The sequence below is a fragment of the Miscanthus floridulus genome, chromosome 5, assembly GCF_019320115.1.
Source record: "Miscanthus floridulus cultivar M001 chromosome 5, ASM1932011v1, whole genome shotgun sequence".
NCBI lineage: Eukaryota > Viridiplantae > Streptophyta > Magnoliopsida > Poales > Poaceae > Miscanthus > Miscanthus floridulus.
The window spans coordinates 32048551-32072633 of record NC_089584.1 but is presented as its reverse complement, the minus strand read 5'-3'; the positions used below and the strand labels follow the sequence as shown (position 1 = coordinate 32072633).

General features: G+C 46.7%; 1 protein-coding gene across 2 annotated transcripts; it reads left to right on the top strand.

Moving 5' to 3' along the window:
• The first annotated feature begins 1159 nt into the window (after positions 1-1159).
• LOC136451907 (uncharacterized) lies at positions 1160-8185 on the top strand. 2 transcript variants are annotated; one of them, XM_066452586.1, is made up of 6 exons: positions 1160-1282; positions 2745-2854; positions 2947-3126; positions 6138-6236; positions 6832-7074; positions 7591-8185. In XM_066452586.1, exons 2-6 carry the CDS (start codon positions 2780-2782, stop codon positions 7942-7944), a joined length of 951 nt encoding a protein of 316 aa, XP_066308683.1. In that variant the 5' UTR covers positions 1160-1282; positions 2745-2779; the 3' UTR covers positions 7945-8185. The 2 variants fall into 2 exon arrangements, with proteins under 2 accessions (XP_066308683.1, XP_066308684.1); XM_066452587.1 differs by lacking the exon at positions 1160-1282 and adding an exon at positions 1398-1420.
• Positions 8186-24083: the final 15898 nt, after the last annotated feature.

The following is a 24083-nucleotide window of genomic DNA, read 5'->3' as shown; positions in this document are numbered from 1 at the left end:
CCTAACCCCAATCTAAACAAGGCCCTGGTAGCGAGTGGCGATTAGGATAGACAGTACATCCGTACGGCCCGCCGTTGCTTCGTCGCTTTTCAACCTCCCAGCTGCATGCCACTACAAGTACCGTACTCCATCCGTTCAAAAAATGATTTTTTTTATTTCCAGACATCGTGTTTGACCGTTCGTTGTATAAATTATAAAATAAATAAATTATTATTAAAGTATCTATAATAATAAAATAAGTCATAACAAAATAGATGATATTTATATAAAAAATTTAAATAAAACGAATGATCAAACAAGATGTACGAAGACAAAAAAAAATAGGAACGGAGGGAGTAGGTAGCAGCAGCCTCACTTGAATCATTGCCGCGCGGTAATTAGCGCCTACACATGCTATGCTAGCATCGATCAGGGGCAGGGCCGGCGGCATTGGCACGCCCGGCGCCCTGGACTGTTGAGAACAAATGAACAGCGCGTTGGGAGCCACAGTGCAGGGTAGGAATGAAAACGGATCAGATACGGACGGATATCATCGATATTATATTTGTTTTCATATTTCTGTCCGGATTCGGATTCGAATACATATAGTGTCAACTATGTCAGATAGGATACGATTGGATATCGACATCATAAATATGCGATTTGAGTATTCGGATACGGATACGGTATCGGATGTTGGATATCCGGACTCGGATACGGATAGATCTCAACCCCTCTAAACGGATTTGGTTTCGAATACGGTCGGAAAATATGGACGGGCACAATCATGCATACTGTAGCACATTCAATCCATATCAACCCATCGCCGGAGACAGCACCGTCCCATCGCAAGGCGCACAGCTATTGGAGTAGGACGGCACACGGCAGCGGACGAGCCCATGGCTCGTCCTCTTTGACCAGAGGCTTGGCGCCAGTAAGAACGGCGCCGAGCTTGGCGTTAGAGTGACTGGCGTCGAGCTCCTTGCTATGTCAGCTTCGAACTCAGGAACTCGGCGCCAGGGACGCTGACGCCGAGACGTGTTAGCTCGGTGCCCGCATCAATAGCGCCGAGCTACGGGTCAATTTTTTAAATTCTTTCTGTTAGAGGTCTATTTATAAGAAACTTTCGAAAAAAAAGGTTAAAATGTAAAAAATTCGCTCGCCCTCCCCCGACCCCACCCCGGTCCCCCGGTCCACACTTCCACTCCCAACCCACCAGACCCTCAACTACTTCATTTCCGTCACTACCGGAGCCGCCACTCCCACGACCACGAACGCGGGCGGCGGAGCGGAAACGAACCAGGTGCGTGCATCAACGCCTGCCCCTCTCCCTTCCTTCATTCCTTCCTTCGTGCCGCCTCGCAGTTCTCAGCGATCGGGGTCCGGCCACTGCGAATTCCCGGCTGTTATCGGGCTGGGGTTTGGGCGCCGTGTTTGGCGGGTGAGATTAGATTCCTGCTCCCAGCTGCTTTACTTGTCCCTTGGCAGATCGCTTGGGGTTGGGTTCTTCGTGGATGTGAGGTGAGGTGAGGTGGGGTTTCGATCCGTTCCTCCTCCAGCTCCGGTGGTTCTCGCCGGTCGCGTTGGCTCCCGGAAGATCGGAGCTGCACACTGGCGGCACCGCGTTGCGTTAACTTGATCTCGACCTGGCGATGTGGAGCGCTTCCAGATCCAATCCTGCGTCGTGCGAGGACCAACAGCTTGTACCTCGCCCGAATTCCAGTACCCTGCCGTGCTACGATTTTGATATGGCTGCTGCTCTGTCAGTCCACTCCCATACGTCGTGGTGACTGGAATTTAGTGGCCTGCCGGCCTGCTGCCCTATTTAATGACCCCCTCCTTTTCGGAGATTTTGATGTTTGATGGTCCAGTCTTGGCATTGAATCGATCATCAGTTGGAAGCTGCTATCTGTATCTATTATTCCTAGATTATTTTGTTTTGTTTGCACCGAGGCCATGACCGGGATGCCTGTTCATATTGACCTTTATACTCAGAATATGGCATTCATAACGCTCCAGTAAGAAGGAAATGCACACTTTTTTTCCCCACACCAGGCTAGCCCCATTTCCATTCTGATGTAGCAGAAGAGCAGAAAGAAAACAGGCTACTACCTCCAGCATATCTGCACTCTGCCTCAGAGTCAGATAGTCCCCAGGAGCTAAACGTTTAAAACCGACCAGTTTGCGAAAGCATAGTAAAGTTCTACAGGCCTATTACAGACCTTCCAGGCCGAACAGTGATATCACAAAACTCTACAGATCGAAATACACACTTGCCATGTAGAATATCACTGTAACAGAAAACTTTCATGCTCCCAAACAAGACTGCAGTCAACCAGTTTTATGTTCAATTGCAGAATTTCAGTCTCTTTATGTGTTTGTGTTGTGATGCTAAAATGGTCTGCATAGATCATTTTGGAGAAATCATACTATCGTAACTTTTGAAGTCTGAAACATATAATTTGGTACAATTCATTGTCCAAACTTGTGTTTATGGCACTGTATCTATGTCAGTATGTCTACTTTAAATTACTGCTGCTTGTGACCGGATGGACTAATTTAACTTCTGTTGGACATAAAAGCTGAGCTCTTGTTAACCTCGGGTATTTACCTGAATATTTGCCGCACCCTCTTAATTAAGCTGTTAATTTTTCAGTATGCTATTCTGTTAACTTTTCTTTTGCTACTTTTTGCACAAAGTTGCCGGATGAAATTAATTTATGTATGTCCATTCTTCTTCTAATAGCATTTATGCACGGTTGCAGTTATCTAGTGGAGCTGCCTCGTTCAAGGTACTGTAATGTCCTTTCTATTCAAGTCTAGCAATGGCGGTACCACTGAAAAAACCCTGCCCCAAGAAGAACAACAAGAAAAAGTAAGATCAACCTTGTCTAGACATCTCTGCTGGATTTTAGCTATGTGCTTTCTAGTAAGTATTAACTTTCTGCACTGTGACTCTGTGAGCAGATAAATGAACTACGCAAGGAGCTTGGTGAACACTCATCAGCAGCCATTCAAGACTTCCTTTCAGATGCCTCATTAGCGAGATTTCTTCGAGCAAGGAACTGGAATGTGCAGAAAGCTAGTAAAATGATGAAAGCAGCTGTGAAGTGGCGGCTTGCATTCAAACCTGAAAACATCTGCTGGGTATGTTGGTTTTAATTAAAGATAACATGATTACAGGCAGTACATAGATCAATACATTCAAACTTTAGCGAGAAGTAGCCAGGCAGGGGGTCCTTGTAGCTCAGTTGGTAGATCCTCTGGTTCCCTAAAAGGTACAGCATTCCCCGCTGCTAGGGTAAAGCTATGGGGAAGTCTTCTCCTGTATCCCCCTCTAATGTTCTGACCTACAAGCTATCTGAAAGTTCAGTATAGGAGGAATAATAAGGATGCTAATTTAAGGATATTGTTTTAAGAGTAAAATGCATGGATAGTCCATTAACTTGTGAGGGTGTGTCGATTTGGTCCATCAGGTTTGAAAGTGCATTTTTGGGTCCAAAATCTTGATCAGTGGTGCATAAAGAGTCCATACCCCTTCCTTTTATGTTTAAATTTGTAAAACCCCCCTATATTTATTTTTCTTTCACAAGCTTGTTGGCCCAGTGTGCGCAGTCACCACTGGCACTCGCTGCCGCTCGGGCTCGGTGGCGCTCGCCACGGCTGACCCATGCCACTGCACTCGCCCCTGCCACGACCTGTGCTGCCGCTCGACTGTGCTCGCGCACCCAGTGCCACAGGCATCACGCGTCGCTCGTCGCCCACCCGCATCCCACGCTGCGCGCAGAGCACCGTGACATGGATAGCCACGGTGGCGGCCAAGGTGATGCAGCTCATGGCGATGGCGCGGCTGTTCCGGAGAACAAAGGCTACGACGACAGCAAAATAATGGCGGGGGAGTACCAGGGGAGCACCACGGACACATACAAGGTACGGGTTGGGGCAGAGGAGGTCCGAGGAGGGATGACAACATGCGCGCAGGCGGGGCGGCGACGCTCCGCGGCGGGCACGGCGGCGTCAGCTCGTCCGCGGTGATGTCTCTGTGCAAACAAAGGAGAACATCGGCACGGGAAGGTCAAGGGCAGTCCTCCATATCATGTAATTGGACCAATTTCAACAGACGAAGCTTACCCCCAAAACAGCTAGGTCTCAGCGGCGAACTAACTGGTGGCGGGGAAATCCAAAAGTAGGCCGTCCAGGACTAAGGGAGCGCGCTCACGCGCGTGCAGCCGAGCCAAGCACCATTGGTTCGTCGCAACGCGGTTTAGACGAAGGGGCACTGCCTCGGTCACATGGCGCGACGAAGCAGAAGGCGACAGCGAGAAGGCAGAGAAATTGCAGCAGGGGCTTGCGCGGAGACAGGTGCGATGCCAGCAGGCGCCCGCTGGGTTCACACTTCACAGTAAGGGTGCACATGCGTCCGCTCGGTTTGCCCCCATCCGGAGTACAGCGATCGGCGGGGAAGAAAAAATGACGATGTGAGCAGAGCGGTCACGTGCGCGAGTGGCTGGGCTTTGCCACTGCTCTTGTGGCGGGCCAGCGCGCAACAGCAGCAGGAGCAGCAACGGCACGGGCGCACACGGCAGCGCGAGCCAGCGGCACATCATAGCAACGCAGCACAGCAACGCAGTGGCATCGGCGCATGCGCAATGATGGCGCTCGGGTCGTGACCAGCACAGCGAGGAGGTGGCCGCAGCATGCGCTCGACCAAGCATGCAGCAGCGGGCCACAGAAGCGTGCCAGCGGGCCGTGGTGCGACAAGGAAGCGAGGAGAAGGCGAGGCGGCCAGGCAGGGAGGAGAGCATGCCAGGGCAGCACGGCGAGGCCAGGCGCGGCATCGGCAGTGCGTCGGCAGGGGCTCGTCGAGGCGGCGCACTGGGATCTCTTCACGGCGATCGCCTTCTCGTTGCCGTTGTGCCGAACGCACAGAGCACGTTGGGATGGTCGATCCCGCCGATGGCCGTCACCTTGTCCCAGAACTCGTGCTCCGGCAACGAGGTCTCCTTGAGGTGCTTCACCGCCATGACTGGCCCAGACTCGATCGCGGCCTTGTACGTGGTGCCGTGCGTGCCCTTGCCAAGAACCTCGCCGGACGCGCGCAGCAGGTCCTCGAGGTCGTAGGGCCGGGGAATCCTGCCGAAGAAGAAAAGCTTCTTCTGTCCCGTGGTTGCTGCTTGTGGGACTGAAGGCACGGCGGCGACGGTCGCGCGTCACGTGGAGTGTAGCCGTTGGGGCTCATTGCCTCTTTGCTGTGTAGGGCCAGCTCCGCAACGGCGTCGTGGCTGTGGTAGGTTGCTCTGGGCTCCTGCCAGTGGTGGCCTGCTGTGACATGAGCGAGCGCGGGATCTCATGATGGCCTTGGCCACGGCGGAGTGGTCGAGCCCGAACGGGGTGTTGGGGCCTTGGCCATGGAGCTGTAGACCGGCATGTCGCTGGCCTCGGACAGCATGGCCGGATCGATGGAGCCGAGCAGGTCCATGTAGTCCGGCACGGTCCTGGCGGGTGCGCGGCGGGCCGCGGCCACCGAAGGCGGCGGTGTGGCGGACTTCTTGGGCGAGGACGACGGCGACGCGCGGGGGACTTGAGGAGCACGCGGAGTGCCCGGTCCCTGTCGGCGGCAGCGTTGACGCGCGGGAGGAGGTCCCCGGCGCGGAGCCCCGAGAAGGCGAGCGCGTCCGCAGACGCGGCCGCGACAGTGCCCGGGGCGCCGCTGGCCGCCAAGATGTGGAGCGGCGTGGTGCCGTCCGTGGGCGACGCACGCGCGGCCTCTGCCGGCGCGGAGGACAGCACGTACGCCAGCACCATTGTGCTGCCGTAGAAGAGATCCCGTGCATTCGAAGACAGGGAAGGGTAAGGTTGTGAAAGAAAAATAAATATAGGGGGGTTTCTACAAATATAAACATAAAACGAAGGGATATGGACTCTTTATGCACCATTGATCAAGATTTTGGACCTAAAAATGCACTTTCAAACCTGATGAACCAAATCGACACACCCTCACAATTTAATGGACTATCCATGCATTTTACTCTTGTTTTAATTGATTGGGGTGAACAACTTGTAGCTCAAAAGCAGCTTGTATTTGTTTTTACAAAGTATCTCATATTTGCAGTTAAACAACATATAATAAGCTTGTTTCATCATTTCTCCTCCTTCAGGATGATATTGCAGAGGAAGCGGAGACTGGAAAGATATATAGGGCAGACTATAAGGACAAACATGGCAGAACTGTTCTTGTATTGAGGCCTGGCTTAGAGGTTAGTTTAGATACTAGAGATTAATTTTCTGGAAATAATTGAGTAAACATCTTCAGATTATTGAGATTTTTGTTGGTCTTGCAGAGGTATTCTGTATGGTTTTGCATCAGATATGCCTGTCATCTAACATGCTTGGAGATTAGAATTAGAATTTAATCATATGATCTAGAGAACATCTAGAAATAACCATAGGCATGTTATCTTGCAAAGTGCTAAGCCTGCCAATATGAGTATATTGAACAACAAATGTGAAACACATGATCAATCAACCTTTATGATCCTAATTTAAAATCAAACTATTAGGAGAAACAGAAGGTGAATTTCAAGCTATGCATTAAATACCTTCAATACTTATCTCTATTTTGACAATCTTTTGTTGAAAATCTTGCATTTCCTAATTCCAAATTACCAATGCAGTTTGAACTACTGAATTTGTATGGTGTTAGTTTACTTTGAGGATTATAACAAAAGGTGTTTGATATTGATTTGATGAACCAATATCATCGTGCAGTCTAGGCTTCAAACGATTGTTGATCAAATGTGAAACAGTCTATTTTTTAAAACTTGTATGTTTGGTCTTTTTGAAATGTGGCAGAACACTACCTCAGCAACAGGACAGATCAAATATCTAGTCTACTCTCTGGAGAAAGCAATTATGAACCTGCCGGAAGATCAAGAGAAAATGGTATGGCTGACAGATTTCCAGAGCTGGACATTGGGAAGCACACCGCTGAAGGTGACCCGTGAGACTGTCAATGTCTTGCAAGACTGTTATCCTGAGAGGTTGGGGCTTGCAATCCTTTACAACCCTCCTAGGATATTTGAATCATTCTGGAAGGTGACCACAACTGACTTTCTTTTGTTCACTTGAGAACCAGTATTTCTTCTGTTTGTGCCATTTGCACAGGGTGCATCAGTGTAGGAGTGATTGCTACCAGCTTACCATGATGTTGTGTTAAATAGGCCCATACTGAAGGAATTTGATCAACTATTTATTGTGCTTCCATTCTTTACTTAGATTTGTTTGTCAAATAATTAAATTTGGTAATACCATTCTTAATGAATTTGAACTATTAAAATTCAAATGTAATGATCCTCTTCATCTGTGTTCCATGATGTGTTGTGCACTCTACTGCTACCAAGACCGGGACCCAAATCATGGAAATTAAACTATATGAAACGTAACAGATGCTCACTGAAAATGGACTGTATGGATCATGTTGTGGATAGGGAATATACAATCCCTCGCCATTATTACCATTTTGCACTGCTTTCACCCTTTTTCTACTCAGCTACATAAGTTCTTCCATTGGTTGAAACAGCAACCTAGTCTAACCATAATTACAACTGACAGATAGTGAAGCCGTTCCTGGACCATGAGACCCGCAAGAAGGTCAAGTTTGTGTACTCCAACGACAAGGAGAGCCAGAAGATAATGGCAGAAGTCTTTGACATGGAGGAGCTCGACTCGGCATTCGGGGGAAAGAACCCAGCGACATTCGAGTACAACAGCTACGCAGAGCGAATGCAGGAGGACGACAAGAAGATGGGATCGTTGCACAGTTCAACCAATAGCTTGCTTGAATCAGCTGAGAAGGAGGCTAATGGCGCAGACTCGGACGCCTCAAGTGAGGCCTCCTTCTACAGTGGAACTGACTCTCCGAAACATGAGGACGGCGAACACAGCATCGCAAAGAAGAACGGCTGAACTGAGCTGCTTTGGTTGCTCAAACTGAGGGAGCTGAGGAATGGAACATCTAGCTTGAACGATTGTCAGGACCGATGGCGATGACAGATTACAAGCTGGTTAGATAACGTTGTCGGGTCTAGGCGGAATGTATATTTGCTGCTCATGGTATTACGGAGTATATGTAAGAGAGTTTGGACCATCAACGGTGAATTGGTGATGCGCTATATATCTTTGGAATAAGTTCAACTTCTTCATGGCACATGTTTGGTTACTCGTTGACGTCGCCCAATGTATATTCCAGTTCCCAATGTCTCTAACAGCGTTTATCAACTTGAACCATTGTATTTCTTGGAAATTGAACTGTACCAGCCAACTACTGTATTTCCTCTCGAAAAACAGAGGTGGTTCCAAAAAGTTAGTTTTGATTTGCAAAACGAGTCTTCAACCATCATTGGAAACGAAGTACCAATGAGTAAAACATGAAACCCAAGAGGTAGCACTGATTAAAACATGATGATACAAAAAATTGACGACGTTGGTATATGTTTGATACCAAAATTTTGGTAGCGAACTTAAATTGTAATTTTGAAACTTTGTGGTTAGGATTGTAAAAAGCTTCTTGCATAATTGATGTCTTCGGCTGCGCACCAAACAGAACAATCTTGCATATTTGCTTCATGCATTTATGTCTTACTATCTAGAAGTGCATGAGCGTAAACTGAGAACAGGGTAATATTTTCACGAGTACATTGAGGCTATTTATTTTCATCGTGATTCATGTTGTAAGGGTACATAGGAAGAATCATGGACATGTGAGAAGAACCAAATGGATAAATATCTTGTGAGAGTTGGAGTAAAACAATGCTCCTTCCATTCCAAATAGGGTTATTTGGATTGATGCCATTATAATTTTTGATGTTCGGAGAAACGCTATTACTATTCGTCTATTTTGAAACATGCCATTACAATTCTTCGTTTCCCACAAAAATGCCACTGAATACGTATGGACACAGTCTGGGTCCAGCTACAGACGTATACGAAGACGTATACTTCATCACCCCTGTCAGTGACACGTGGGCCCCACATGTCATCTTCTTTTTCCTCTCCTCATCCTCTCTCTCCATCCTGACGCGGCCACGGCCACGGCGAGCAGTAGCAGCACGCAGAGCAGCAGCAGCACGCTGCAGGCGAGCAAGCGGGCGAGCAGCAGCACGCCGGCCTGGGCTGGGGGCGGGGAAGGGGTCGTGCCTGCTGGAGCTCACGGGGGCAGGGATGGGACCGCACCTGCCGGAGCTCGTGGGCATGGGGATGGGGTCGCGCCTGCTGGATCTCGCGGGGACGGGGTCGCTGTAGCGCACAGGGACGGGGCCACGCCTGCCGAAGCCGGGGACCGAGAGCCCGCGGTCGCGCCGGCCATGGAGGCACTTGTGAAGCTCGACCTACGCCGAATTCATGGAGGAGGAGGTGTGCCGGGCGCCAGCCATGGAGGTACTCGTGAAGCCCAACCGACGCCGTATCCATGGAGGAGGTCCGCCGGACGCCGGCCATGGAGGAGGAGGCGCCCACCGCCGGGGAAGGCCAGCAGCACGCCGCGTCGGGATGGAGAGAGACAACCAGAGGAGATGAGGAGAGGAAGAAGAAGATGACATGTGGGACCCGTGTTGAAAGGATCAAGATGCCCAAGAGGGGGGTGAATTGGGCTAATTCTAAATTTTCTTGCAATAATCAAATCCTACGGTTAGCCCAATTAACCTCTTGTGCCTAGAAAAGTGTTTCTAATAAACTAACGCACAACGGACTAGCAACCTATGTTCTAAACTTACTCTAGCATGGCAATTCTATGAATGTAAAGACAAGTATTGAATTGCTCAAAGTAAATGCTCAAAGTAAATAGAGAGAGAGAGGAACGCGGCGATGTTTTGCCGAGGTATCGGAGAGTCATCACTCCCCACTAGTCCTCGTTGGAGCACCCGCGCAAGGGTGTAGCTCCCCCTTGATCTGCGCAAGGATCAAGTGCTCTCTACGGGTTGATTCTTCGACACTCCGTCACGGCGAATCACCCAAAGCCGCTCACAACTTGAGTTGAGTCACCCACAAGCTCCGCCGGGTGATCACCAAGCTCCCAATCACCACCAAGCCATCTAGGTGATGGCGATCACCAAGAGTAACAAGCACGAACTCTCACTTGACCACGCGAAGCCTAATGAGAAGATGGATGCACACTTGTCGACTCTTGATTCACTAATGAGGCTACTCTCTTGGATTCACGAATCTCAATCACCTCACTAGGACCTTACTCTTCTTGGCACTCACAAACGTGTTTCTCAGCTGTTGGAATGAGCAAAAGTAACTCCACACACGAGTAGAGCTTCTATTTATAAGGCAGCCTGAAAAATGAACCGTTATGAGCTTCTGCGGGGTGACCGGACGCTCCGGTCGTGTTGACCGGACGCTCCGGTCAGTTCAACCCGCATTCCAGTGAAATGTGTTGACCGGACGCTGGCAGGGTCCGGTCATCATTGACCGGACGCGTCCGGTCGCATTAAACCCTTACTGGAACCTTACTGTACTCGACCGGACGCTGAACCCCTAGGGTCCGGTCAGTACTGACCGGACGCGTCCGGTCGCAGATTCCCTTCTCTGGAACCTTACTAGAGTCGACCGGACACTGCCTCTCAGCGTCCGGTCACTTGACCTCTCCAGCGTCCGGTCGCACCGAACGTAGACTGTTAGTCAAATGAACTGACCGGACCCTGCGGCCAGCGTCCGGTCGCACCGGAGCCAGCGTTCGGTCAGCATTTGACCCTCCATTCACTTCCAACTCTCGATCATATGTGAATGAAGTTTGCTCCAAAGGATCTTAGGCATTCGTAGGAGCTACCTAGAGCTAGTTTTAACAAGTGTGCACCACACCTAACTCACTAGACTCATCTAGGTCAAGCTACCCATCCATACCCCCTTAATAGTACGACCAAAGGAAAAACAAAGTCCTAAACTACTCTAAGTGTCTCTCCAACTCCAATCGACACTTAGAACTAGTCATCCTTAACCTTGTCGCCCATCCTTTGAAAACCGAAACGATTTCCATCGTAGGGGCATGACCACCTCGATTGCCCAATCGATCTCCATTACCATGACCTAACTTAATTGCCTCTGCAAAACACACGTTAGTCATAGTAATCTTGTATTGTCATTAATTATCGAAACCCAACTAGGGGCCTAGATGCTTTCAATCTCCCCCTTTTTGGTGATTGATGACAATACCACCTCGAGTATGTGAAAGAGTGAGGTTTTTGATGGGCTTGGTTCATATAAGCTTTTGTCAATAAGAACAAAAGTGTGAGTCAAGCTTATATGATCCAAGCCAACACAATGTACTCAAAGGATATGAATTAAGCATGAGTACGAGTAACAAAGCTCATTTGCATCGGAGTATAAACGCGGAAGCAACGGCAAATGAGCATAACACAAGTGATATGACATATAAATAATATAAAGTAGAGAGCACACATGTCATATATCACAATCATGTAGATATCACTATCACATAGATATAATAATATGCATGAAAGTAACACACGAATGTATAATAGTAATAGTGTATCACACAGATAAAACTCCAAATGTATATAATAAGCTAATACTAGATAACTAGCTCTCCCTAAATGTCGCTCCCCCTGAGTCTACATACTCGAACCCTCTCCCCCTTTGGCGTCAAACACCAAAACCTAAGGGTCGGTCAGCGGGGCTACAGCGGACGAGCCGGGCGCTGAAGTACGTGGAGCAAGATGAAACTGGGTGCCATCATCATCTGACCCTGAGCTCTGTACTGACTGACCCTCTGTAGCAGGAAGTGTCGCTAAAGTGGTCTGGGTCTGAGCTGGGGCAGGTGCTGCCTGTGAAGCTGCTAGAATATCTGTCGTAGGATCTAAGGAGGCGACAGGCGAAGGGAGCCTCTGAGTAGTCACGGCGACAGGGGCTGCTGTAGAAGGACCGGCGGTATGCATATGAGGCGGTGCAGGCATGCCGGTCAACTCGCTGAAAGATGCTCCAAGACTCCTAGAGACTAACGTGTTAAGCACAAATAGCGAAGAAGACTGATCCGGTGAGAAGCCCGTATGATATGGTGTGAACTGTGGGGCAACCACTGGTGAGGACAACCACTGGGACACCTGAACTGTGGGTGAAGCAAAAAGAGCGGGAGGCTGTCCCTGACTCTGAAGCCCACTGAGCTGTACTGCTGGAGTCGTCGTGGCGGTGGTAGGCTGAGCAAGCTGGGGCGAAGACTGTGGCTGTGGGGCCCCAAGAGCTGTTACTACATGCTGCATAAATCCCATGAGCTGCTGCTGCATAAGTATCTGCTGCTGATGCATCTGCTGCTGCTGCTACTAAAGGAGCTGCTGCTGCCGCTAGAACTCGTTCTGACGAGCCTGAAACTGTGCGAAGCTGGCATCGGTCTCTTGTGCCTGTCGTGCTTGATCCTGCTGCATTGTAACACCCTAAAATTAGCCTATTTTAAAGTAGAGTTAAAATGATTTATTTATGAATTTTGTGCACATGAAATATAGGAAAATAAAATTTTTCATTAATTTAAAATACATTATAAGGTAGTAACATGTGTGAGCATACATGCTGTTGCATCTTATTTATTGTGATGGATGGTGTGGATCCAAAACTCCGAAGTAAATTGGAATGTTTTTTAAAAGAGTTTGAAAATGGCTTTGAAATAAAAGAAAGAAAAGAAAAAGAAAATTAGGAAATAAAAGAATATAAAAAGTTGTATAAATTATTTTTGAAAACTTACTAAAATTTTCTCACTTTTATTGGAATTGAAGAGTATGTTCAAACTCTATTTGAATTTGCATTTGGTTTACATTTGAATTTTGGATTGGAAAACTAAAAATAGAAAAGGAATTAGAAAAAGAAGAAAAACCCTCTCTCTGATTTTTGGCCCGAAGGCCACTGTTTTTTTCCCTGGCCCGCTCCTCCCTTCTCTTTTTCCACGCGCTAGGCCTGCTCCGCTGGCCCAGCTCGCACGCCGTCCTCCTTCCCGCAGCCCGCTCGCCCTGGCCCAGCTGGCGGCCCGCTTAGCTCAGCGCTGCTGCCCCGCGCGCCTACGCCCGCACTCGCTAGCACCGGCCCGCTTCGAGCGCGCGTCCACGTGGCCCGTCCCGCGCACTGCCGTAGCCCGCTTTGGCTTTCAGCGCCCGCCGCTCTCTCTCTCCCTCTCGCTGCTCCGCTGGTCCCGCGCGTCAGCCGCCGCACGCGTTTTCTTCTCCCTCACCGTGCTTGCCGGCTCCACCCGTCACCCATCAGCCATCACCGTCCCCTTTCCTTCTTCCCCGCGCTCTTTCCCTTCTCTGCCCCGCCGATGGCGCGCGCCCGTACGGCAAGCCACCGCCGCCATTGCTCCTACAAGGAAAGCGCCCCATCTCGCCCGCGCGCCCCGCTCTCCTTTCCTTCCACGCCACACCCGCCCGCCTATAAAGCCAAGCCGAGCCCCGTCTTCTCCCTTTTCCCCTCCACGTCGAGCTCAGTCGCAACCGCCACCGGCGAACTCCCCCTCCCCGAGCACTAACCCCGTCGCCGACGAGTCCTAAGGATCCGCCGTACTCTCCCACGACCGTAGGTACTATTAGTTCATCGTTTTTGTCTCGATTTTCCCGGATTTCTCCTCACCCGTCCTCTCTTCTCTCTCTAGCCGCCGTCGACGACGAACCATGCCTCGGAGACCTCCCCGAATGCCGCGACCACCACCATCGACCCCGCGGTGAGCTTCTCCGCCTCCTGGTGTTCTCCGTTCGTCAACTAGCGCGCTAGAACGCCACAACCGCAAGAGCCCGACACCGCCGGCCATGGTGCCCTCGTCGGAGACGAGGTGCAGCCGCCGGTATCAACCGCACGCGCCCTGCGCCGTTGGATCTTCGGTGAACGGCCAAGATTAGATCACTGGGTTGGATTAAATGATCGGTCCACCATGGACCCGTGCACCTGGTCCACGGTGCCGCGTCAGCGCTGGTCCACACCACATGGTGCACCGCACCAACCGGAACGCGCCACGTGTCGACCCGTCAGCAGCCACGAGTCAGCCAGCAGTCAACCGTGCACGTTTTGCAGAAAAGCCCCTGCTTTTTCCAGTAATCAACCCATAATCCCAATTAGTTCAAAATAAATACAAATAAGCCCTGTTTTTATTCGTTCAAGCCCCTGTATTTTCCAGAATTAGTGTGCCCAGTCCAAAATACATTTAAATTCAGATTTTTAGTTGTTTTAATTCAAATTTGAGTTCAAATATTTACATGAATGCCACTGGATCTTATTTTATGCGTAACTTTTGCGTTTTAAGTCCGAATTGACCCGTTCAAATTGCGTTAGGATCGTTATATTTTCTACGTGTTTATACAACTGTTAGGCATGTTTTCAACACTTAAAATTCATGAGTAGATTTAATCTATTATTTAACCAAAGTAAAACTTGTTTAAATCATAACTTATTCGTTTCAACTCCGAAATAGTCCGTTCAAGTTGCGTTTGTCTCATAACGACGAGATCTACGCATTAGTAATAATGTTTACTATATTACTATTTCATAAAAATCATAGTTTAAATCATATCTTGATTAATAATTATGCAACTATGTTTTATACATAAAATATGATTTGTTTTACTTTTGTTTTATAATTTAAATCTAAGATTGACTTGATTCAATCCATATTGTTTATAAAATATCTTTTGTATATGAATTCATAAAGTTAACATAAATGAAGCCTATAGTTTATTTTCCACGTATTAAGCAAATCTCTCGGTAGTTGTAACTTTTCAACCATAGCTTCGATTAGCGTGCCTCTCGCGACTATGTGTTCGTAGTGATGCGTAGAATCGTATATCAATCTCTTTTACTTATTTTTCTATGATTGGTGTACTGTTCTGATATAGATGCAATTGTATGCTATGCATGTATGTGTATGGATGTTTGTGTGGTGTTCTACGATTATGTCTAGTCAGTGAGATACACGTGGTGATCTAGAAGAAGAAGAAAGACATCAAAGAATAAAGCTTACCGAAGCATCGATGTGTAAGGCAAGTATAGCATGGGATTATCCTTATTACCTATTCACATTTAAACACTTAATTCATATTGCATGTGTCTCCCTTGTTGCCAAATAGGATATCCTAGATATTTGATAACTTGTACCTTGACACCTTTGGGTAATTGCATTGGGTAGTTTTTGCTAGTGCTTAACTAAACCATGATCTTGTAACTTGACTAATGATATATGCAATAAACATTAAAATGTGACTTTTTAGTAACATGGAAACAGGGGGCTGGAGTGTTTATATGCTTCAGATTCCTCTCCCTAAGGACTTATCTGTAAGCGATCATCCGGGACTTATAGTACAGCTGTAAGGGCCATATGGCTCTGGCTATAGCTCAGTATGGGGATCTTTTCTAGCTTGTTAGTGGTTACCTTGAGGCGCAGGGTATGTTTCCTTTGCTGCTAGAAAGTGTGTACCGTGCTGCGATGCCCACGCAGGCCACTCCTAGAGATGGGCCACATACGCCTGGCGGCCCTAACTTGTTAGACGAATTCTTTGAAAGGCTTCTTAGTGAACCCTACCGACCTTCCTTGGAAGTGGGTCAAGAGAAGAGCTACCTCTGGCGAAAGGGTAAATCACAACTCACAGTGAACGTGTACAAACTCTACAGAGTATAAAACTGTTATAACAGCCGTGCTCACAGACACGAGCGGCCTTGGACCCTTATAGAATAGAGATGATCACTAATGGATAATGATGAAGCTAATAATTGATTATTTATGCTATACATTATTCATGTTTACCTGATCATGAGTTTATGGGCTTATGGATAAACTTGTTGCCAACCAATTGCTAAAAAGATGATCTATTAAAGCTAATCATAGTTAAACCAGTGTCAGCCCTTTTGAGCCTCATAAACCCCATGATATAATTGTTAAGTACGACATGTACTTACACTTGCTTTATTTTTCTATACATTGGATAAAAATCCCAGATGGGTACCAGATTGCTGGTTTGGAGGAGTTAGGCTTGTGGTCAACCAGTCAGTCGTCCTTGTGGATTTGGAGTCTTTGCCAGAAGATCGGAGTCAACTTTCCGCTGTCTTTACTCTGAGGGTACTTTTCTTTTACTAATACGTTATGTAATAAGTATTGTCTTTTGATATTACCCTTATTTGTGGCTATATGTGAGATTTGACTTCCTGGGCTCACATATAGTGTGTATCTGGTTTTGTCTTTAAAACCGGGTGCTACAAAGTGGTATCAGAGCAATGCTGACTGTAGGACGCAAGCCTAGTTAGAACTAGACATTTTAGCATGCTTTTATCTTGCTTAGTTCTTGTTTTCTCTCCAACCTTGTTATTTGCTAAAAGTTATGCTCACTTCAGCCTCTGTCTATTATGAAAACTTTGTCTCTATTCTCAATCCTCTATCTTTGTCTATATAGATGGATCGTAATGAGGAGACCACCGGTATCAAAGGTCAGGAGGACCAAGCTACGTTGTCCTTGACTGCATTCAACAAGGAGAAGTTTGTAGCTATGCAACAACAAGTACCAGAAGGAGTGACTCAACCTAGGAGTTTTCAACAGTGCTTGCCACAAGGTCAAACCAACATACCAAAGGGACCAGTGAAAAGACAAGTAGCAGAAACTTGGAAGGATATGAAGTCCAATGAAGACGTTGGAAGGATGGCACATGAATGCCAGGATCAACCACAGCCGAAGCAAGAACAGAAGGTCCAGAACAAACAGGAGCAAGGAAGTAAAGCAAAGAGAAACTACATCCAAGGAAGATTGAATAATGTGGATATGACTACTGCTCATGGAGCAAAGGAGGTTGTGTATGGTTTCATTCCAGTAAACTCAGCTTCCGCCACAGTGCTGATTGACCCCAGAGCTTCACATTCATTTATCTCTAGTGCATACGTAAAGGAACATAAGATAACTATGCTTCCAATGAGAAAACCAATGATAGTTAAGTCCCCATAAGGAGAAATGAAGGCAAACCACAAATGCCCAAGAGTTAGTCTTAACATCAAAGGAGTAAAATTTGAAGCAAATCTTATTGTATTAGAGTTAGTAGACATTGATGTCATTCTTGGAATAGGATGGCTATCTGCTTGCAAAGGAGTAATCAAGTATGCCCAGCGTTCGGTGCTTCTAACCGCACCATCAGGAGAAAGAATTGAGTACGAAGGTATTCAGCCTGTACCTGAGGACAATGTGGATAAGAAAAGAAAGGAGATCTCACCAGAGACAGAATCAGAAAGCAATCAACATTTGGGTTCTATTACATCGTCACATCCAGCTTCAATCCCTAGTCAGTTAAACTTAGACTCTAAAGAATTGGAAGTTTCCCAAGCTAAGGTTACTCCAGTCTTTCCACATGAGGTATGCATAGATGGGTGGACAATCACCTACACAGAGTTTCAACCCTGAAAGATCAAGCGAGCTAAAAAGCGGTCTAGTCAAACAAAGATGAACTTACAGAGTTAGCAAGCTAACAATACTCTAAGCAACAATTCTATGGAGTATGACATCACAAAAGATCCAGCTAAGAGGAAGTGTTATCATTGCCAGCAGGAAGGACATTATGTTAAATCTTGCCCACAGAAGAATCAACAGTTATACCATGGAGGTAGCCAGAGTTAGGTGAATATAGGACTACCACTAGCAATTGATGGTGACACATAATACAAAGGAAGCCCATGATGAAATTGATGTAGTGGATGATGTGTCACTCCCATGCGAGAGATGTCCCTGTAATCATGCCATTTTTAAGAATTAGGAATTTGTGCCCCTTATGTAATAAAAACGATAGTATCGCAAGTGAGTCAATGAATGAGTTATGCATTTTTAAGTGCTTTGTCGAATTGTCATTATGTTTATGCTTGTTTTGTATCTTTGTAATGATTGCAATGATCTTGTTGGGTGTTCCCGCAATTTCATTTAGTTTATAGGTTTAAGGTATAAGATTACTGAAATAAATAGTTGGGTTATCGTTCTTCTATTTTTCCTATCCCGTCTTTGGAGCTGCCTGTCTTTATTGGTTCATATCTCTGATTTTGGACGATCAAAAGTCATGAGGAATTTCTGGACAACAGTAGACTTCAATCACAATACGATGCAAGCTATATTTTGGTATCCCCTACTTTACCTTATCTTAAGTGGGGTAGTCAAGTGGAAGAATTGGTAAGATGAAGTATCATACGTTCGAGTTTGCACAGCGGAAATCAAAGTGCGCAGCGGAAGCGTGGTGGTACTCAAGGATGTAAGAGAGAACTCAGAGTTTTAATGAGTTTTGGTTAGAAGTCCAAGAAAGGTTTTTCCAAGACCAGCAAGATGTTGATAAAGTTATCGGAGAAGCTTTTAAGTTAGTTTGGATCAAGAGACTTCAGTCAAGTGTTTGAAGGAGTCCAAAAGGTCAAAGTAAAACCTGAGTATTAGCTTTGTTAGATCAGGACAAGAGCTTTGTATCTACAAATAATGCATCTTGTGAAGGGTAGGATATGTCCTTATAAGCATGAGTTGAACTAACCTGTTATCTGGAGTTATCCATTGCAATGCATGGAAGTACCATCTTCTTGAAGGTAAAAGTAATATCTAGGAGGATCACAAGAGTATATAGGACATCTTCACCAAGTTAGTCTTTGAGCTTGTGATAACCTCGTTGGAATGAGGTTAATTATGACTTGGAAAAGTGCTATCACTTCGAGAAGCGAAGTCATGGCCGATGCCCTTAGCAACGGAGAATTGTGCTAAGAAGCTTTGGATGACACTAAGGATTAAGAGTTGTATTCCCAGTTCGAGCAACTTCACCAAGATCATCAATGTTTTGAAGATTGGTTGTAGATCATCTTTCGGACCAAGAACATAAGGAAGCTCAATTGGAAAGTGAACATATGAGGAAAGAGAATAATGGCCTAGAGATTAGGGTTACCTGAGAGTTGTTCAAGGTACCTGTCAAAATTTTAGAATTAGTTAGGCAAATTACTTAGAGTAAGGGCAACAGGTATGCAAAAGTAAAGTGGATCTTTATCAAGATGATGGAACTGCACGAGGAAGTAAAGAAGAATCCAAGGACGGAGTATTCCTATCTCTTAGTCGACGTCTTCCGAATCTCAAGGACGTGATTCATCTTAAGGGGGGTAGAATTGTAACACCCTAAAATTAGCCTCTTTTAAAGTAGAGTTAAAATGATTTATTTATGAATTTTGTGCACATGAAATATAGGAAAATAAAATTTTTCATTAATTTAAAATACATTATAAGGTAGTAACATGTGTGAGCATACATGCTGTTGCATCTTATTTATTGTGATGGATGGTGTGGATCCAAAACTCCGAAGTAAATTGGAATGTTTTTTAAAAGAGTTTGAAAATGGCTTTGAAATAAAAGAAAGAAAAGAAAAGAAAATTAGGAAATAAAAGAATATAAAAAGTTGTATAAATTATTTTTGAAAACTTACTAAAATTTTCTCACTTTTATTGGAATTGAAGAGTATGTTCAAACTCTATTTGAATTTGCATTTGGTTTACATTTGAATTTTGGATTGGAAAACTAAAAATAGAAAAGGAATTAGAAAAAGAAGAAAAACCCTCTCTCTGATTTTTGGCCCGAAGGCCCACTGTTTTTTTCCCTGGCCCGCTCCTCCCTTCTCTTTTTCCACGCGCTCGGCCTGCTCCGCTGGCCCAGCTCGTGCGCCTTCCTCCTTCCCGCAGCCCGCTCGCCCTGGCCCAGCTGGCGGCCCGCTCAGCTCAGCGCTGCTGCCCCGCGCGCCTACGCCCGCACTCGCTAGCACTGGCCCGCTTCGCGCGCGCGTCCACGTGGCCCATCCCGCGCACTACCGCAGCCCGCTTCGGCTTTCAGCGCCCGCCGCTCTCTCTCTCCCTCTCGCTGCTCCACTGGTCCCGCGCGTCAGCCGCCGCACGCGTTTTCTTCTCCCTCACCGTGCTGCCGGCCCCACCCGTCAGCCATCACCGTCCCCTTTCCTTCTTCCCCGCGCTCTTTCCCTTCTCTACCCCGCCGATGGCGCGCGCCCGTACGGCAAGCCACCGCCGCCGTTGCTCCTACAAGGAAAGCGCCCCATCTCGCCCGCGCGCACCGCTCTCCTTTCCTTCCACGCCACACCCGCCCACCTATAAAGCCAAGCCGAGCCCCGTCTTCTCCCTTTTCCCGTCCATGTCGAGCTCAGTCGCAACCGCCGCCGCGAACTCCCCCTCCCCGTGCACTAACCCCGTCGCCGACGAGTCCCGAGGATCCGCCGTACTCTCCCGCGACCGTAGGTACTATCGGTTCATCGTTTTGGCCTCGATTTTCCTGGATTTCTCCTCACCCGTCCTCTCTTTCTCTCTCTAGCCGCCACCGACGATGAACCGTGCCTCAGAGACCTCCTCGGACGCCGCGACCACCACCATCGACCCCGCGGTGAGCTTCTCCGCCTCCCGGTGTTCTCCGTTCGTCAACTAGCGCGCTAGAACGCCGCACCCGCAAGCGCCCGACGCCGCCGGCCATGGTGCCCTCGCTGGAGACGAGGTGCAGCCACCAGTATCACCCGCACGCGCCCTGCGCCGTCGGATCTTCGGTGAACGGCCAAGATTAGATCACTGGGTTGGATTAAATGATCGGTCCACCATGGACCCGTGCACCTGGTCCACGGTGCCGCGTCAGCGCTGGTCCACACCACATGGTGCACCGCACCAACCGGAACGCGCCACGTGTCGACCCGTCAGCAGCCACAAGTCAGCCAGCAGTCAACCGTGCATGTTTTGTAGAAAAGCCCCCGCTTTTTTCAGTAATCAACCCGCAATCCCAATTAGTTCAAAATAAATACAAATAAGCCCTGTTTTTATTCGTTCAAGCCCCTGTATTTTCCAAAATTAGTGTGCCCAGTCCAAAATACATTTCAATTCAGATTTTTAGTTGTTTTAATTCAAATTTGAGTTCAAATATTTACATGAATGCCACTGGATCTTATTTTATGCGTAACTTTTGCGTTTTAAGTCCGAATTGACCCGTTCAAATTGCGTTAGGATCGTATTTATGTTTTCTACATGTTTATATAACTGTTAGGCATGTTTTCAACACTTAAAATTCATGAGTAGATTTAATCTATTATTTAACCAAAGTAAAACTTGTTTAAATCATAACTTATTCGTTTCAACTCCGAAATAGTCCGTTCAAGTTGCGTTTGTCTCATAACGACGAGATCTACGTATTAGTAATAATGTTTACTATATTACTATTTCATAAAAATCATAGTTTAAATCATATCTTGATTAATAATTATGCAACTATGTTTTATACATAAAATATGATTTGTTTTACTTTTGTTTTATAATTTAAATCTAAGATTGACTTGATTCAATCCATATTGTTTATAAAATATCTTTTGTATATGAATTCATAAAGTTAACATAAATGAAGCCTATAGTTTATTTTTCACGTATTAAGCAAATCTCTCGGTAGTTGTAACTTTTCAACCATAGCTTCGATTAGCGTGCCTCTCGCGACTATGTGTTCGTAGTGATGCGTAGAATCGTATATCAATCTCTTTTACTTATTTTTCTATGATTGGTGTACTATTCTGATATAGATGCAATTGTATGCTATGCATGTATGTGTATGGATGTTTGTGTGGTGTTCTACGATTACGTCTAGTCGGTGAGATACACGTGGTGATCCAGAAGAAGAAGAAAGACATCAAAGAATAAAGCTTACCGAAGGATCGGTGTGTAAGGCAAGTATAGCATGGGATTATCCTTGTTACCTATTCACATTTAAACTCTTAATTCATATTGCATGTGTCTCCCTTGTTGCCAAATAGGATATCCTAGATATTTGATAACTTGTACCTTGACACCTTTGGGTAATTGCATTGGGTAGTTTTTGCTAGTGCTTAACTAAACCATGATCTTGTAACTTGACTAATGATATATGCAATAAACATTAAAACGTGACTTTTTAGTAACATGGAAACAGGGGGCTGGAGTGTTTATATGCTTCAGATTCCTCTCCCTAAGGACTTATCTGTAAGCGATCATCCGGGACTTACAGTACAGCTGTGAGGGGCATATGGCTCTGGCTTTAGCTCAGTATGGGGATCTTTTCTAGCTTGTTAGTGGTTACCTTGAGGCGTAGGGTATGTTTCCTTTGCTGCTGGGAAGTGTGTACCGTGCTGCGATGCCCACGCATGCCACTCCTAGAGATGGGCCACATACGCCTGGTGGCCCTAACTTGTTAGACGAATTCTTTGAAAGGCTTCATAGTGAACCCTGCCGACCTTCCTTGGAAGTGGGTCAAGAGAATAGCTACCTCGGGTGAAAGGGTAAATCACAACTCATAGTGAACGTGTACAAACTCTGCAGAGTATAAAACTGTTATAACAGCCGTGCTCATGGACACGAGCGGCCTTGGACCCTTATGGAATAGAGATAATCACTAATGGATAATGATGATGCTAATAATTGATTGTTTATGCTATACATTATTCATGTTTACCTGATCATGAGTTTATGGGCTTATGGATAAACTTGTTGCCAACCAATTGCTAAAAAGATGATCTATTAAAGCTAATCGTGGTTAAACCAGTGTCAACCCTTTTGAGCCTCATGAACCCCATGATATAATTGTTAAGTACGACATGTACTTACACTTGCTTTATTTTTCTATACATTGGATAAAAATCCTAGATGGGTACCAGATTGCTGGTTTGGAGGAGTTAGGCTTGTGGTCAACCAGTCAGTCGTCCCTGTGGATTTGGAGTCTTTGCCAGAAGATTGGAGCCAACTTTCCGCTGTCTTTACTCTGAGGGTACTTTTCTTTTACTAATACGTTATGTAATAAGTATTGTCTTTTGATATTACCCTTATTTGTGGCTATATGTGAGATTTGACTTCCTGGGCTCACATATAGTGTGTATCTGGTTTTGTCTTTAAAACCGGGTGCTACATGCATCCGCTCAAGAATAGCAATCAAGGCGGGGTCCGTCTACGGTGCAGGTGGAGCTGAGCTAGAACTGTCGGCCTCTGCATCATGTCTGCGTGGAGGCATCTGAGGAATCGGCTGATAGTCATCATCCGAACTATCATTGGACTCTGTCATCTCCTGCTGTGCCTCAAGCTGCTCCTCCTCTGTAGCGGCTATGCCTCTAATGATCTCGTCCTGCTGAGCTGCTGACTCTGGAACATCTAGACGATGACTAGGCTAAGTGGGTGCCTGTGGAGTGCTGTGCCTGATCCTCTGTGCTGGAAACTCTATGGTGGCACCCTTGTACTCTGCAACCATCTTAGGGGTCTGAACCCACACAGACTTGAGCATCAAGAATGTGATCCAATGTGCATATGGAAGCTGTCTGCGACCCTTAAAGCCCTCAGCTATAGTATCCTCCATCTCTAATAGAAGGAGGTCCCAAATGTCAAACACGGTCTGCTGTATCAGGGCATTAAGGAGCCAGAGCTGTAGGCGAGTTAGACCCTCTCTGTATCCCAACCTGGGAAGTAGTGTCCTCCTGATAATGGCCTCTAGCACATGAGCTGTAGGAGTCAGGTCACTGGGGTTCCTCCTCGACCCCTCACCAAAGGGCTCCTTGAAGCAATGGCGCACAAGATCTGTAGGGGGCACCATTCCTCCATGAGAATGCCTGGGAGGCTCCTGCTATCCATAACATACCTCATGCAATTTGACAGGCTGATCCTGTAGCCTCAGTATCTCCCGAGCCCTGAAACTCATCACCCTGTAGTCTCTGCCATTGAATGCAAAGTGTATGAAGTTGTGCTGCGGGTCAACGTAGAGCAAAGCATAAAACTGCCGAACCCAAGATGGCACATACAGTCCAGTCCGGCCAATCAGATCTAACAACCCCGGCAAATATGACAAGTAGGGGTGGATATGCTCTCCGGCTGCTGCCACAATAGACTCTATACGGCATACCTGCTGAGATCTGAACACTGCCCCACTGTTGAGATAAGCATTGTAGAAATCCTCCTGCAGTGGCGTGTAGAAACCCTCAGCTGCTCTCTCATCCCTCCTCGGAGGGAACCACACCTCCAACTCAACAAACCTTAGCTGGCTGTGGCGGCCCTCAAGTCAAGATGTACTACTGGAGGCGGACCCTATGGT